Here is a 14,242-nt window from a genome sequence, read left to right as displayed (position 1 = left end):
ATCCCAGGTGAGTCAGTCTAGGGTTACCTTTTCTTCAGTCTCTGCTCTATACTTTGTCTCTCTATTTCCTCCTCTGAATATTTTGTTCTCCCTTCTAAGAAGGACTGAAGCATCCACTCTTTGGTCTTCCATCTTCTTGAGCATCATGTGGTCTATGGATTTTATCTTGGGTATTCTGAGCTTTTGAGCTAAAATCCACATATTAGTGAGTGCATACCATGTGTGTTCTTTTGTGATTGGGTTACCTCACTCAAGATGATATTTTATAGTTCCATGCTGGTTTTACTTCTCTTCCATCTCTCTCCCACTGCCTTGTTCATGCTAGTGACATAGAAGGCCTCTGAGTGTTTGAAGTCATCTAAAAAGCACTATGTCCTTGCCTGAGCAAGGGTCCTCTCAGGCTTGCTCTGCCCACCTGGGCCACATGGCATCAAGTAGGTTTCCTATGTAATATTTTGTAAGGAAGGAAAATTGTATTTAAAATTAAAGTCCGCTACTCAGAAAATAGTTCTAGGAATTCCGGGCTCAGTATTTCACACCAAACATTCATTGATCAAATCAAATAAGTGGCTACTGAAAAATTTGAATGTATATCGGGAGCACTGTTTTCAAGTAGTGACTCCCTGAGGTTTGTAGTGACACTGAGTGTCAGTGACACCTGGTTTGGGGTCTTCTGCCCTCTCTGACATTTAGCTGGAGATGTCACCCTGCTTTCTCTGAACATGTATAAACCTGGCCTGACTTGGCATGAACTTATTTGATAAGCTTCTCCCATGATGGATTTGTTTTCAAGCTTGAGGAGCTCTCAATGCCATACCAACCATTGCACCAAACCTCAGAGGACAGTTGCCCTGGACTGTGTCCTTAAACCTTTCCACCTACCTCATTATTCTGTCACTGTTGACTGACCCTTCTAATCTCAGACACTCATTTCTATTCAGTAGCATAACTTCCCTCTTGATTTCCAACATCCCCCCCCATCAGTCCATGCTGCCTGTCTCCCAACTGTCACTCAATCCTTATCATCCAGGGACTCACTTATTTTGACTTTATAGCTTCATGCAATGTGCTTTCCCCTCCATAGCACTGACCTTGGTAACAAGTACCAATTGCAACTATTTCAATAGCCTTAAGGTTATGAGACCATCAGTCCCATAAATGCTGGGCATTGTTCAATGAAGTCTATAGGGAATACTAGAAATAAAGTCGTGTTATGCTCATTATAACACTATCAAACCTTTAAAAAAACCAAGTACTGACAAAAATGTATTTGTATACTTTTATGCAAAAATGTACATTTATCCTTGTTTTTAAAAATAAAGTTGTTCAATTTTAAAAAAAAAGAAATAAAGTCATAAATGGAAAAGGTTATGGTGTGCTGGTGGAATCAGTGTCTGGTTATCTGTAGGTACCAAAGCAGCATTACTCTTTATTGATATTTATTTAGCATCTTTAATACTCAGGGTACACAAATACCACATTTGACTCATGAAGTGTTTGCATATGGAATTAAAACTAGATATAAATGAGGAGTAACTAATCGCTTACTCATTTCTTTAATAATTACTTATAGATTGCTGACTGTATTCTGAGTACTAAGGTTATGGATATGAAATAGTTTTATCTCAGCTTTCATAAGCTTATGGTCAACTAGAAGCAATATAAACACATGGTAAGAATGCTATCAGCTTCCTGCACGGTGAAATGCAATGCACATTGAGAAAAGCACTTGCATTATTTGTTCTAAGTCCCCAAATCTGAGCAACAGACTTTCCAGACAAGACTCAGAAAAAGTCCCTGGGGTCTGGAGCGTCAGCATTCAAACCTTTTTCTTTTTACATACTCATTGAATGTGTGTTCCCAGGACTAGGGAGGTGGTTCTATGGTCAAGGACAGCACTGGCTGCTCTTCCGGAGGACCTGGGTTTGAATCCAAGCACCCACATGGCAGTTCACAACTGTCTGTAACTTCAGTTCCAAGAAATTTGATACCCTCTTTTCCTTTAGTAGGCAAGTACATGGTACACAAATCTACATGCAGGCAAAATAGTCACATACATAAAATACAAGTAATAATATCTTTTTCAAAAGAAAAGAAAGTAAGCTCACATCCCATTGGGCACATCTGCTTATTCATTCTTTCTGGCACTTTATTCATATTGGGAAATGTGATATAACTAAAGTGGACAGTTAAAAGGATGGACACTAAGCAAGCATGATGGGTTACTCGGTGGGTGAAGTGCTGCATAAGCTTCAGGAACTGAGTTCAATCCACAGATCCCAGAATGGAAGAAAAAAAAACAGCTCCCAAAAGTCATATTCTCATCTCTACAGCTATGCCACAGCATGTGTGCATCTGTACAAACACATGCATGCACATGCATGCACACATACTCACACACACAGTCATACACACACACACACATGTACACACTCATAAACACACACTCACAACTTTTACATACTCACAGGCATGTGTGAACACTAATACGCATGTACACACTAACAATAAGTAAAATAGTTTTAACGAAACAATAAAGGGAAGAGTTTTTTTTTTTCAAGATAAATAAATGAGACAAAATATCTCTGCCTGCTTCCCAGTTGATCCCCAAGTCTCACCCCCCATCCATCATTTGCAACTCCAGAGTAGACACAAATGTGATCTTCCCAGGCCAGAGCAGAGGCCTTCCTGCTGCTGATGGAGTCTGGATTTCACAAATTCATCAAAAGATTTTGGACACTCACAAGTAAGAAAGGTAGCTTGTAACGATCCAGACATTTCCAGGATCCTGGTAATACCACTAGTACAAGGCATGGTTTCCCATGAATAACCCCCTTCAAGAGACTGAAGTAGATTGAAGTTGCTTAGTGGGCACAGAATTAGAACAAATGGAATGGCCATCAGTAGAGATGTTTCATCAAATGAGGAGAACTGATTGAACTGCCTTCTCGTCTCTGGGTATATTCCTATCGGAATAGCTAGACCCGGACCTCAAATAAATGCTGACAGGTTTTCCTTTTAGCTTTCTTTTTCCTAGAATCACTTCAGACAGCTGCCCTTCTTTTAATGCATCACCACCTCAGATAATAAGAATGCACTTGATTGGATTGAAACTTGCAAACATTAATTACATTCCTGTCTTGGGGATTCAACCTTAAGAGACAAAATTGTTCTGCATAAGGCTGGAGGACCACAGGGATCTGGATCCTGCAGGCTCTTAGGATGTTAAAAGACTTTCCCCTACTCAGGACTAGCAGAATCCTCCTGCATCTTCACCCACTCCAACTTGAGTGTTCCTAATGGCTGTGACAACTGCTAGTTTGATTTAGGTTTTCTCAAAGAAGTACCAGATTTCCTAGTGGCAGGAATAGTACATCTGTCTCCCCACCTATAACAGCAGATGTGGACCCAAGGAAAAGAACCCCCCCTTCAGTGACAGCCTTGGTGTCAGGGACAGTAATGATCTTTCCTTTTCCAATACTATTCCACCCAGCATCATACTTTTTCTCCTACAAAGAACCAAGCTGAAAGCTATGAACAATTAAAACACAACAACTTAAAACTACACTAGGACTTTAAAACACCTTGAAGTTCTTACCTGCATCTTGTGTGTGTGTGTGTGTGTGTGTGTGAGAGAGAGAGAGAGAGAGAGAGAGAGAGAGAGAGAGAGAGAGAGAGAAGGCTATCCATCCTTTTCTTCGAATAGCCAAGAATAACCTTAAACTTCTGAAACTCCTGGCTCTACTTCCTGAGTTACAAGCACACACTACTACTGCTGGCTATGCAGCGCTAAGGATCAGTTGCATGTTAGACAAGCATTCTACTTACTGAATAACTTCCCTTGACCCTTTTTACCCTGCTTTAGACACCTACAGACATATTTCCCCGCCTTCTCATGTATACACTATCTACTAAGGTAGTTAAAAGAAGGATCATTATTCTAGGACAATTCCAGAGAACAGAAAAGATTAGGAACTATTTTATGTCATCCATTCAGCACTGCACTTGAAGTGCATTCTTAAAAAACCACAGTCTGACAAAACCTAAGCTTAACTAATCAGAAACCGCCCGCTGACCTCTAGCTGTATCTATGGATTTAGCAAATGAACTACATTTGCAAACTAATTTTTAGAAGCTGTGGATATGGCTCATTTGTTAAAAGCTTTCTGGAGGACCTGAGTTAGATTCCCTAACCCATGTAAACAAAAGCCAGATATGGTGGCACAATTTGTAATTCCAGTGCTAGGGAAGCCTGGACAAGTGAATCCCTTAGGCTCACTGGCTGGTCATTGATCTTCAGCCCAGTGAGACCCCTAGCAAAAAGGTGGGGCAAGGTGACTCAGCAAGTGCCATTCAAGCTGGTAACATTAATTCAGTCTTCTATCCTTCAGAAGCCACCTAAAGGTAGGAGGAAAGAGTTGACTCCATGTGTAAACATATGCAAACACTTCCCTGCTGTTATTTTCTAAACAATTGAGAAGGACAAATGACAGCTATCTCAGCATTCCCATTGTGTTAGGTATGACCTGCAATCTGGAGATGGTTTAATGTATACAGAAGGATGTGCATAGATTATATGCAACTATTTAAGTACTTTATTTAAGAGATTTCCATTCTCAGATTTTGATATTCACCAAGGTACTAAAACTAACCAAGGGATAATATTGTCTTTGTTTTGTTTCCAGAAACATGAACACTTAAGTTCCTTTTCTTGCTCTTCCCAACTAGCGGCACGAAGCCACTTCCAGTCTGGTGTTTCTTTATTGAGAAATCATTGTGGTGGCTCACATAAACTTGTTAAAATTTTTAATGTGTATATTTATAATGCATTTAACTTAAAATATTTCAAGCACTTATTTGGATGTCACTATATCCTAGATACCTACAAAAACAAATAGCGTTAGTGAGGTAGGAAGGTAACTTAATATCTGCATAGAACAATACTACATGTTTAATTTAAAATTATAGCTTAAGTAGAGCAGTGCCGCCACAAAGTTACCTTCATTAAAGAGTAGTAATTGGATTTGATGTCACATATATATATGGTTTTTATTAGAGAAAAAAAAGTGAAATTTGTAGGTGAGTATAAACTAATGAAGTAAGCTCAGCTCACCTATTGTGCTCTTCAAAAGACAGGTACACCCCATTAAGACAGATTGTAGAATTAATGTTAAAGCTCAAGGCTTTATAAACTACTTTAAAACACATCTATGGTTTTTCATCTTAATTGGCCTTAACCTGGGAGTTTCGACTAGAGGATCAAATTGCAAGTCAGGCCATGGTTCCATATTAACTTCTTAATTCATTAGTCCTGATAATATCTGAATTAGCTGGTTTGGAGTTTTATTATACCCTATAAGTTGTTCTTCTTCCAAAGATACTGGCCATTCAGCCAGGCAATGGTTGGGAAGGATAGACCATACCTTCCCAGGACTTTCAGGGTACTGATTGACTGAAAGCACTTGAGTATGTTCAGAAGGCATCTGAGTCCAGGCTCTCATGTCTCAGGATAAAATAGTATACCAGGGACTTATGGTTAGAGACAGAAGTAGAGACCATTTATTAACAGAAAAGGTACCCCAAGAGTGAGATTGGGTTAGTGAGCTGAGAAAAGAGCCACATGTGTTGTATGGCCTTTATAGGGCATTTATAGCCACCCCCATTTGTATTTTATAGACTTTCTCTCACACCCTATACATACTCTGTTCTTTAGATAAAGCCTAAGAAAAGAAAGGCTTGCTCTGTAAACTGGCATCTTTCACATCTTGATGTTTCTGACTCCACGCCCCTGCTACATCTCTAGCTCTAGGCACAAATTGAAGGCAGCTCCCCCAAAGAGTCTCTTCTTTCTCAGCAATTGTGTAGGAATGCATGACTACTGGATTATCATACTCAAGAAATAGGACATGTATATAATTGTCCTATTCAAGGTACACGGTAACTTATCTTCTCTCTTCATCCCACAGGAAATTATTGGAATGCTGCCTCCTTCCCAAACCCTTCATCTTACCTGCACTTCTCTACCTTCCAAGGGGAAACAAGTGCTGACATTTCTTTCTACTTTAAGACATTAATCCCCCGGGGAGTGTTTCTGGAAAATCTTGGGAACACAGACTTCATCAAGCTGGAGCTCAAGTGTAAGTATTTATTTCCTGTCAATACATTAGTGCTCACTCTGATCATAGAGATCTCCCAAGATGGTTGACAGGGAAGACAAGAAAGCACTGCTTTACTGGTGTTGGGAGAGCATGAAATAAGGATCTTCGTTTGATGTACTTATTTTCCAAGGAAGTGGGTCAAGAGTTGTCAAGAGGTGTGTAAACCAACCCGAAAGACGAGGGTAGAGGGACCAGCATGAAGGAAAGTAGAGGGAGAAAATAAAGATATCAATGTGACAGAGGCAGCCACAGAACTGCCATCTGATGAAACAAAATGCTGCCATGCAGTTTTCTCAATGAAGTTCTGCATCCGCACATTCCAAAAAGTATAGGGTCATAATTTGGCTAGGCAAGGACACAGAAATAAACATAAACACATACACAAATCTCAACCCACCAATCACGTGGAGCTCTACTTTCAGGATTGCCTTTATGGGAAGAGAATTCAGGCAGGTCCACAGATAAGTATTGCTTTACCAAGGTCTATGTATCCTCAGGTTTAGGCATTTATAATATCCAGACCTCCAGGTTAAACAATTATTTTTTTTTTTTGTGCTCTTCTGTCTGTTGAGATAAGTCAAAAGCATGCAGGAGACTCTGAGCCCATTCTTCTGCAAGATCTCAGCCCTCTGCTGAATATGTCAGACTGGCTTTCTCTCTGCATCTGTGCCCTTCAGGTTCCCTACACTACTCCTAGCTTATGCTTCTGTTCCAAGAATAATCCCAAAGCTATTTCCCAGTTTATCTATGGTTTTTCTCTTTTTGTACTTATAAATATGCAATGAACCATTTTAAAAAGATAATCTTGGATAAACATTTTTTATGTTGAAATTCCACTGAGTCCTTATTTTAAATGGTAGATTGTAACATAGAAGAAATAGGTGAAGATGTTAGAGAAAAAGTCTCAGATTCAAGCCCAAATTTAGGATTGAATTACTTAATCATATTGGATCCCACTTTTTGAATTATATAGAATTATGATGTCAATTTTGGGAGACTATTCTAAAATTGAGACGCAGATATTCATGGAAGACTTACTTCAGTATCTAGTAAGTACTAGAATTATTTTTGCAAGGTTTTCCATTGTAATTTGAGGGTTTTCAGTATGATCAGAATCCTTCTCAGCCCAGTAGTGCTGGAACCAAGGACTTGCCATACTAGGCACTTAGATGTCACAGAAGTCCACCTGCGATAGTAGCTCCAAACCCATTGTCACATACACACACACACACACACACACACACACACACACACACACACAGACAGACAGACAGGCACACACACACACACAAAGATTAAAGATGCAGGCTCTTGTGGGGTGTACAATAGAAAAAAAATTAATAAGAATAATGGAATAGCAATTGGGGGAACAAGACAGAAACTCCCAAGAATAGAAGAGGCTTCCAGGAGAGAGAAAAAAACACATTGAACTCCTTGGTCAAGGGAGTTTACAGGGGCACAACAGATGCTAGACAATGGCTGAAATAATGCCATTTGGTGTTGGCTAATTTCCTGGGCTATGATGACTGAGTCAATCAGTGAGGGCCCCACATACTTTATGTCTGTCCCCCAGACCAGCCATGGCCGTGATCATGAGTTGTTTATGTACTATTCATCTCTGACTCTAAACTTGTTAGTTCTTGACCTTGACTGTCAATAGCTGTCAATCATTTGACCAGCATTACTACACTTGAACTCTGTGGGTACCTCAGGTATCATTAATTATACTATGCTCTTCTTATCCTTATATTAATATAATCATCTATAGCTTTACCATGACAGAGAATGAATTCTATCCCAGCCACTAAGGTATAGCTGCAATCTTTCTTGATTGCCTAATGTCAAGCTGGTAGTCTGAGATAGTCTCCTAAACTATGTTGAGTCAGTTACAATCAGCTTCATTAGAAGCAAGACTTTAAGAAAGGATGATAAATATGTCCTTCCAGAGCACTGGGCATGGAAACAACTGGTCTCTCATCACTAGCCTTCTTCTTTGCCTTCTCTATGTAGCTTGGCTATCTCAAACTCAACTGCAGGCCACCTTTTCATCTCCCTCACTTGTTCAGATCTTCCTGTGCAGACCCTTCCCCTTTCTTTAACCCCAGACTCTGTTCTCACCATAACCAACATGAACAACTTAAAGTTTTCACCATGGGCAAGATCTGATTAAAAACAAGACTGAGAGTAGTCTGGCCCTAGAATTGAAACTAATTAATTTATTGATTAAAATGCCCTCTCCACTGAATTAGGGCTCATAATTATTAAAATGGGATTTTTCATTTCCTTCAGTTAAAATTAATTTAACCAACTATGTTTTTACTTCCACATTAGTTAGAGGGCATATTAGAAATATCGCATGGCCTGAAAATGGGCAGCTCTATATTTGAAAAGTTCTGTATGTTTCTATAATGTTCCTTAGATTCTCTGACTATTTCACCTGCTTGTGTTTTGTACAGTAATGTCTTGGAAGCCGGAAATAAGCCTAGTTCAGAGATTACATTGACTCTCCTCATGCATCAAAAGATTTCATTTATTTCTTATTGAGGAAAATGTTTAGAGATGATTTCAAAGCCTACAGGTCTTTGGACTATAAGCCTAGACTGTCACCTACTGCTATGAGGCTCTTTCTTAGAAGGTCTTTCTGCAACAGCAAACGTGTAGCAGAAGGTGAATTACAGCCTCCAACTTGTCATATAACTGACCTTTCTGTGGTATTGTTTATATGGGGTGAAAACAGAATCTTCAAGATGCAGGCTTGAAACAGTCTCTTCTAGAGCCTCCTGTGCCTTCTAACATCCTCTAAAAGTGAAAATATTTCTTAAAGACCCTTGACTGGCAGACAGTAGAAAGTATCACTTTGAGCATCTCCAGCTGAGTTCAAAGGTGCCTTAGTGTTCTGTATACAGTAGGTGATGACAGACATGTGTATGTGAGACAAACCTTTTCAAAGCAAGTAAGAAGTGGTGCTCCTGTGAGGCTATCAACCCTTAAGAGAAACTGAGGCACAAATTAGTTCATAGTGTTCATTTGGAGTAATTGTGTTGCAGCTTAGAAAAAAAGGCTGAACTAAGCTTTCTTGAAAATATAACACAAGTTCCCACCAATTTCATATAACTGTTAAGGTAAAATGTAAAAGTACAAGGAAAGATATTGTTATTTTTGAATTATCTGTGACCAAAATGCCTGAGGACACCTTAAAAGGGGAATTATTTATCTCAGCAAAAGATTTCATAGAGTTGAATGTATGGCTAGGTGACCCCATTTGGGCAGAATATCGCAGCAGAAAGAATCTGGGTCACCTGGAAGCTGCTAACTTGAACTGACCTAAAAAAAAAGATTTGAGCAACATAGAGCCACAAGAGCAGTCCCAGTAGCTTACTTCCTTCCATAAGTAGACAATCGTCTACATTTTTGTTTACAAAACTTCAAACAGTGCCATCAAATTATGACCCATCAAGAGATTAATGCATTCCTTAGTTCAGAGACCCCCAAGAACTGATTGGTTTATTTAATTAATCATTTTATTTGTTTATATTTCAAATGTTAACCCTTTTCTAGTCTCCCCTCCACAAACCCCTCATTCTCTCCTCATCCTTTCCCCTTTGTCTCTAAGATGGTGCTCCCCACCCTCTAAGATACCTTACCCCTCCAACATTCCCCTTCTCTGGGGTGTCAAGTCTCCACAGGACTAATGCCTCCCTTCCCACAGATGCCAGATAAGGCAGTCAGTCATCTGCTACATTTGTAGAGGACGTTATGGACTGACACATATATATTCTTTGGTTGGCAGGTTTTAGTCCCTGGAAACTCTGAGTAGTCCAATTAGTTGATACTTTGTTCTTCCTGTGGGGTTGCAATAGCTTAACTCCTGCAGGCCTTCTCCTAACTCTTCCATTGGAATCTCCAGGCTCTGTCTAATGGTTGGCTGTATCTGTATCTGTATCTATATCTGTATCTGTATCTGTATCTGTATCTGTATCTGTCTTAGTCAGATGCTGGCAGAGCCTCTCAGAGGGCAACCATACCAGGCTCCTGTCTGTAAACACATCTTGGCATCAGCAATAGTGTTGGAGTTGGATGAAAGCAGATGGAATGGATCACACAGTGGGGCAGTCACTGGATGGCCTTTTCTTCAGCCTCTGCTCCATTTTTGTCCCTGCATTTCCTTTAGACAGGGACAATTCTGAATCAAATATTTCAAAGTTGAGTGAATGTCGCCAGTCCTTCACTAGGGAGCCATGTCTATCTACTGGAGGGGGTCTTTTCAGGTTCTAGCTCCATGTCGTTGGGTATTTTGACTAATGTCATCCCTACTGGGTCCTGGGAGCTTGTCACATCTCTGATGTCTGGGACTTGCTGGGTCCCCAAGTTACCCAACCCATAATGCTACTTTTTTCTATTCATTCTCCTGGCACTCTGGACTTTATTCCTGTCTCTTGCCATACCTTGTCCTACCTTCTTTTTTCCCCTCTTCCTCAATTCTCACACCCAGGTGACTCTCTGCCTCCTGTGATTATTTTGTTCCCCCTTCTAGGTGGGTTTAAAGAATCCACACTTTGGCCTACCTTCTTGTTAAGTTTCATATGGTCTGTGAGTTATATTGTAGGTAATTCTGAGCTTTGGGGGTTAATAGCCACTTCTCAGTGAGTACATACTGTGTATGTCCTTTGGGGTAGACTACCTCACTCAGAATGATATTTTCTAGTTCTATCCATTTGCTTGCAAATTTTAAGAAGTCATCTTTTTTTTTACTGGTTATTTTGTTTATTAACATTTTAAATGTTATACTCCCTCCTTAATAGCTAGGTAGTATTCCATCCTGTGACTATATTAGATATTCTGTATCCATTCTTTCATTAAAGGACATCTGGGTTGTTTCCAGCTTCTGGCATCATATTGTTGTATACAGGATATATACAGACCTCCAAATAGGTTGGACCAGAAAAAAAAATTCCTCCCGACAAATAATAGTCAAAACACCAAATACCCAAAGCAAAGAAAAATATTAAAAGCAGTAAGGAAAAAATGTCAAGTAACATATGAAGGCATACCAATCAGAATTACACCTGACTTCTCAGTAGAGACGATGAAAGCTAGAAAAGCCTGGACAGACATCATGCAGACCCTAAGAGAGCACAGGTGCCAGCCAAAGCTGCTATACCCAGCAAAACTCTCAATCACCATAGATGGAGAGACGAAGATATTCCAAGACAAAACTAAATTTACACAATATCTGACAACAAACACAGCACTACAACAAATTATAGGGGGAAAACCTAATACAACAAGGGGAGCTAAATCCTAATAAAAACAAGAAAACTCCTAAGCAAGAAAACCAAAATAAAAAAGACATGCAGGCACAATTCAACCTCCAAAAGCAAAAATAGCAGGAAACAGCAACCACTATTCCTTAATATCTGTTAACATAAATGAACTCAATTCCCAAATTAAAAAAATATAGGCTATCAGACTGGATACATAAACAAAACCCAGCATTAGGTTGCATACAGGAAACTCATCACAGAGACAAAGACAGACACTATCTCAGAGTAAAAGGTTGGGAAAAAACCTTCCAAGCAAATAGCGCCAAGAGGCAAGCTGGATTGACCATTCTATATCAAATAAAGTAGATCTTCAACCAAAAGTTATCAAAACAGATGAGGAAGGACACTTCTTATTCATTACAGGGGAAATTTGTCAGGAGGAACTATCAATGCTTAACATATATGCTCCACATACAAAAGCACCGATATTCATAAAAGAAACCCTACTAAAGCTCAAAAACTACATTGCACCCCACACAATAATAGTAGGAGACCTCAATACCCCACTCTCACCAATGGACAGATCATGGAAACAAAAATTGAACAAGGACACTGTAAAACTAGCAGAGGTTATGAACCAACTGGAATTAATAAATATCTACAGAACATATCATCCTAAAACAAAAGAATACACCTTCTTCTCAGCACCTCATGGCACCTTCTCAAAAATCAACCACATAATTAATTACAAAACGAACCTCAATAAATATAAGAAGATTGAAATACTCTCATACATCCTTTCAGATCACCATGATCTAAGGCTGGTCTTTAATAACAACAAAGACAACAAAAATCCCATATACACATGGAAACTAAACAATGCTCTATTAAACAATAGCAGGGTCAAAGAAGAAATAAAGAGAGAAATTAAGGATTTTCTAGAATTTAATGAAAATGAAAACACAACATACCCAAACCTATGGGATGCAATGAAAGCAGTACTGAGAGGAAAATTCATAGCACTGAGTGCTTCCAAAAAGAAACTGGAGAGACCATACATCAGCAACTTGACAGCACCTCTGAAAGCTCTAGAACAAAAGGAAACAGATACACCCAAGAGGAGTAAATGGCAAGAAATACTCAAACTTAGGGCAGAAATAGACCAAATAGAAACAAAAAGAACCATTCAAAGAATCAACAAAACCAAGAGCTGGTTCTTTGAGAAAATTAACAAGATTGATAAACCCTAAGCCAGACTAACTAGAGGGCAAAGAGAGAGTATCCAAATTAACAAAATCAGAAAAGAAAGTGGAGAAATAATGACTGAAACTGAGGAAATTCAAGAAATCATCAGATCCTACTACAAAAGCCTATACTCAACAAGCTGGAAAATCTGAAGGAAATAGATGAATTCCCAGACAGATACAAGATACTAAAGTTAAACCAGGACCAGGTAATCCACCTAAATAATCCCATAACACCTAAAGAAATAAAAGAAGTCATCAAAAGCCTCCCAACCAAAAAAAGCCCAGGTCCAGATGGGTTCAGTGCAGAATTTTATCAGACATTTATTGACAACATAATACCAAAACTCTCCAAACTATTCCACAAAATAGAATCAGATGGAACACTGCCTAACTCATTTTTTGAGGCTACAATAACCCTCGTTCCTAAACCACACAAAGACCCTACAAGGAAAGAGAAATTCAAACCAATTTCCCTTAAGAACATTGATGCAAAAATACTCAACAAAATCCTTGCAAACCGAATCCAAGAACACATCAAAACAATCATTCACCATGATCAAGTAGGCTTCATCCCTGGGATTCAGGGATGGTTTAATATACGGAAACCCATCAATGTAATTCACCATACAAACAAACTCAAAGGAAAAAAAAAACCACATGGTCATCTCACTAGATGCTGAGAAAGCATTTGACAAAAATTCAACACCCCTTCATGTTAAAAGTCTTGGAAAGAACAGGAATCCAAGGCCCATACCTAAACATAATAAAAGCAATATACAGCAAACCAACAGCCAACAAACTTAACGGTGGGAAACTTGAAGCAATCCCACTAAAATCAGGGACTCGACAAGGCTGCCCACTCTCCCCCTACCTATTCAACATAGTAGTGGAAGTCCTGATCAGAGCAATTAGACAGCAAAAGGAAATCAAAGGGATATAAATTGGAAAGGAAGATGTAAAAACTTTGCTATTTGCAGATGACATGATAGTGTACTTAAGCAACCCCACAAATTCCACCAGAGAACTCTTACAGCTGATAAACAAGTTCAGAAAAGTGGCTGGATATAAAATTAACTCAAACAAATCAGTAGCCTTCCTATACTCAAAGGACAAACATGTGGAGAAAGAAATTAGGGAAAAGATACCATTCACAATTGTCACAAAAACTATGAAATACCTTGGTGTGACTCTAACTAAGCAAGTAAAGGAAGGACCTGTATGACAAGAACTTCAAACCTCTAAAGAAGGAAATCGAGGAAGATCTCAGAAAATGGAAAGATCTCCCATGCTCATGGATTGGAAGGATCAACATTGTAAAAGTGGCCATCTTACCAAAAGCAATCTACAGATTCGATGGAATCCCCATCAAAATACCAACCCAATTCTTCATTGAGTTGGAAAGAGCAATGTGTAATTTTATCTGGAATAACAAAAGACCTAGAATAGCAAAATTCATCCTCAACAACAAGAAAACATCTGCGGGAATCACTATCCCTGACTCAAGCTCTATTACAAGGCAATTGTGCTAAAAACTGCATGCTACTGGTAAAGAAATAGGCACATGGATCAATGG

The 14,242-nt window shown here is 39.1% G+C and overlaps 1 protein-coding gene across 1 annotated transcript in view; it reads left to right on the top strand.

The window, feature by feature from the left end:
• CNTNAP2 (contactin associated protein 2) overlaps positions 1 to 14,242 on the top strand; it is a gene marked incomplete at its 3' end in the record, with an annotated part of 2,047,702 nt that overhangs the window by 1,783,887 nt on the left and 249,573 nt on the right. The window contains exon 16 of the mRNA XM_080931878.1: positions 5,967 to 6,137. Within this exon, the coding sequence (XP_080788004.1) occupies positions 5,967 to 6,137 (171 nt within the window). The remainder of the gene's footprint in view (positions 1 to 5,966; positions 6,138 to 14,242) is intronic.

Source organism: Micromys minutus, assembly GCF_963924665.1.
Source record: "Micromys minutus genome assembly, chromosome: 18".
Classification (NCBI taxonomy): domain Eukaryota; kingdom Metazoa; phylum Chordata; class Mammalia; order Rodentia; family Muridae; genus Micromys; species Micromys minutus.
The sequence above is the reverse complement of the archived record's forward strand: the minus strand, read 5'-3'. Positions and strand labels throughout refer to the sequence as shown.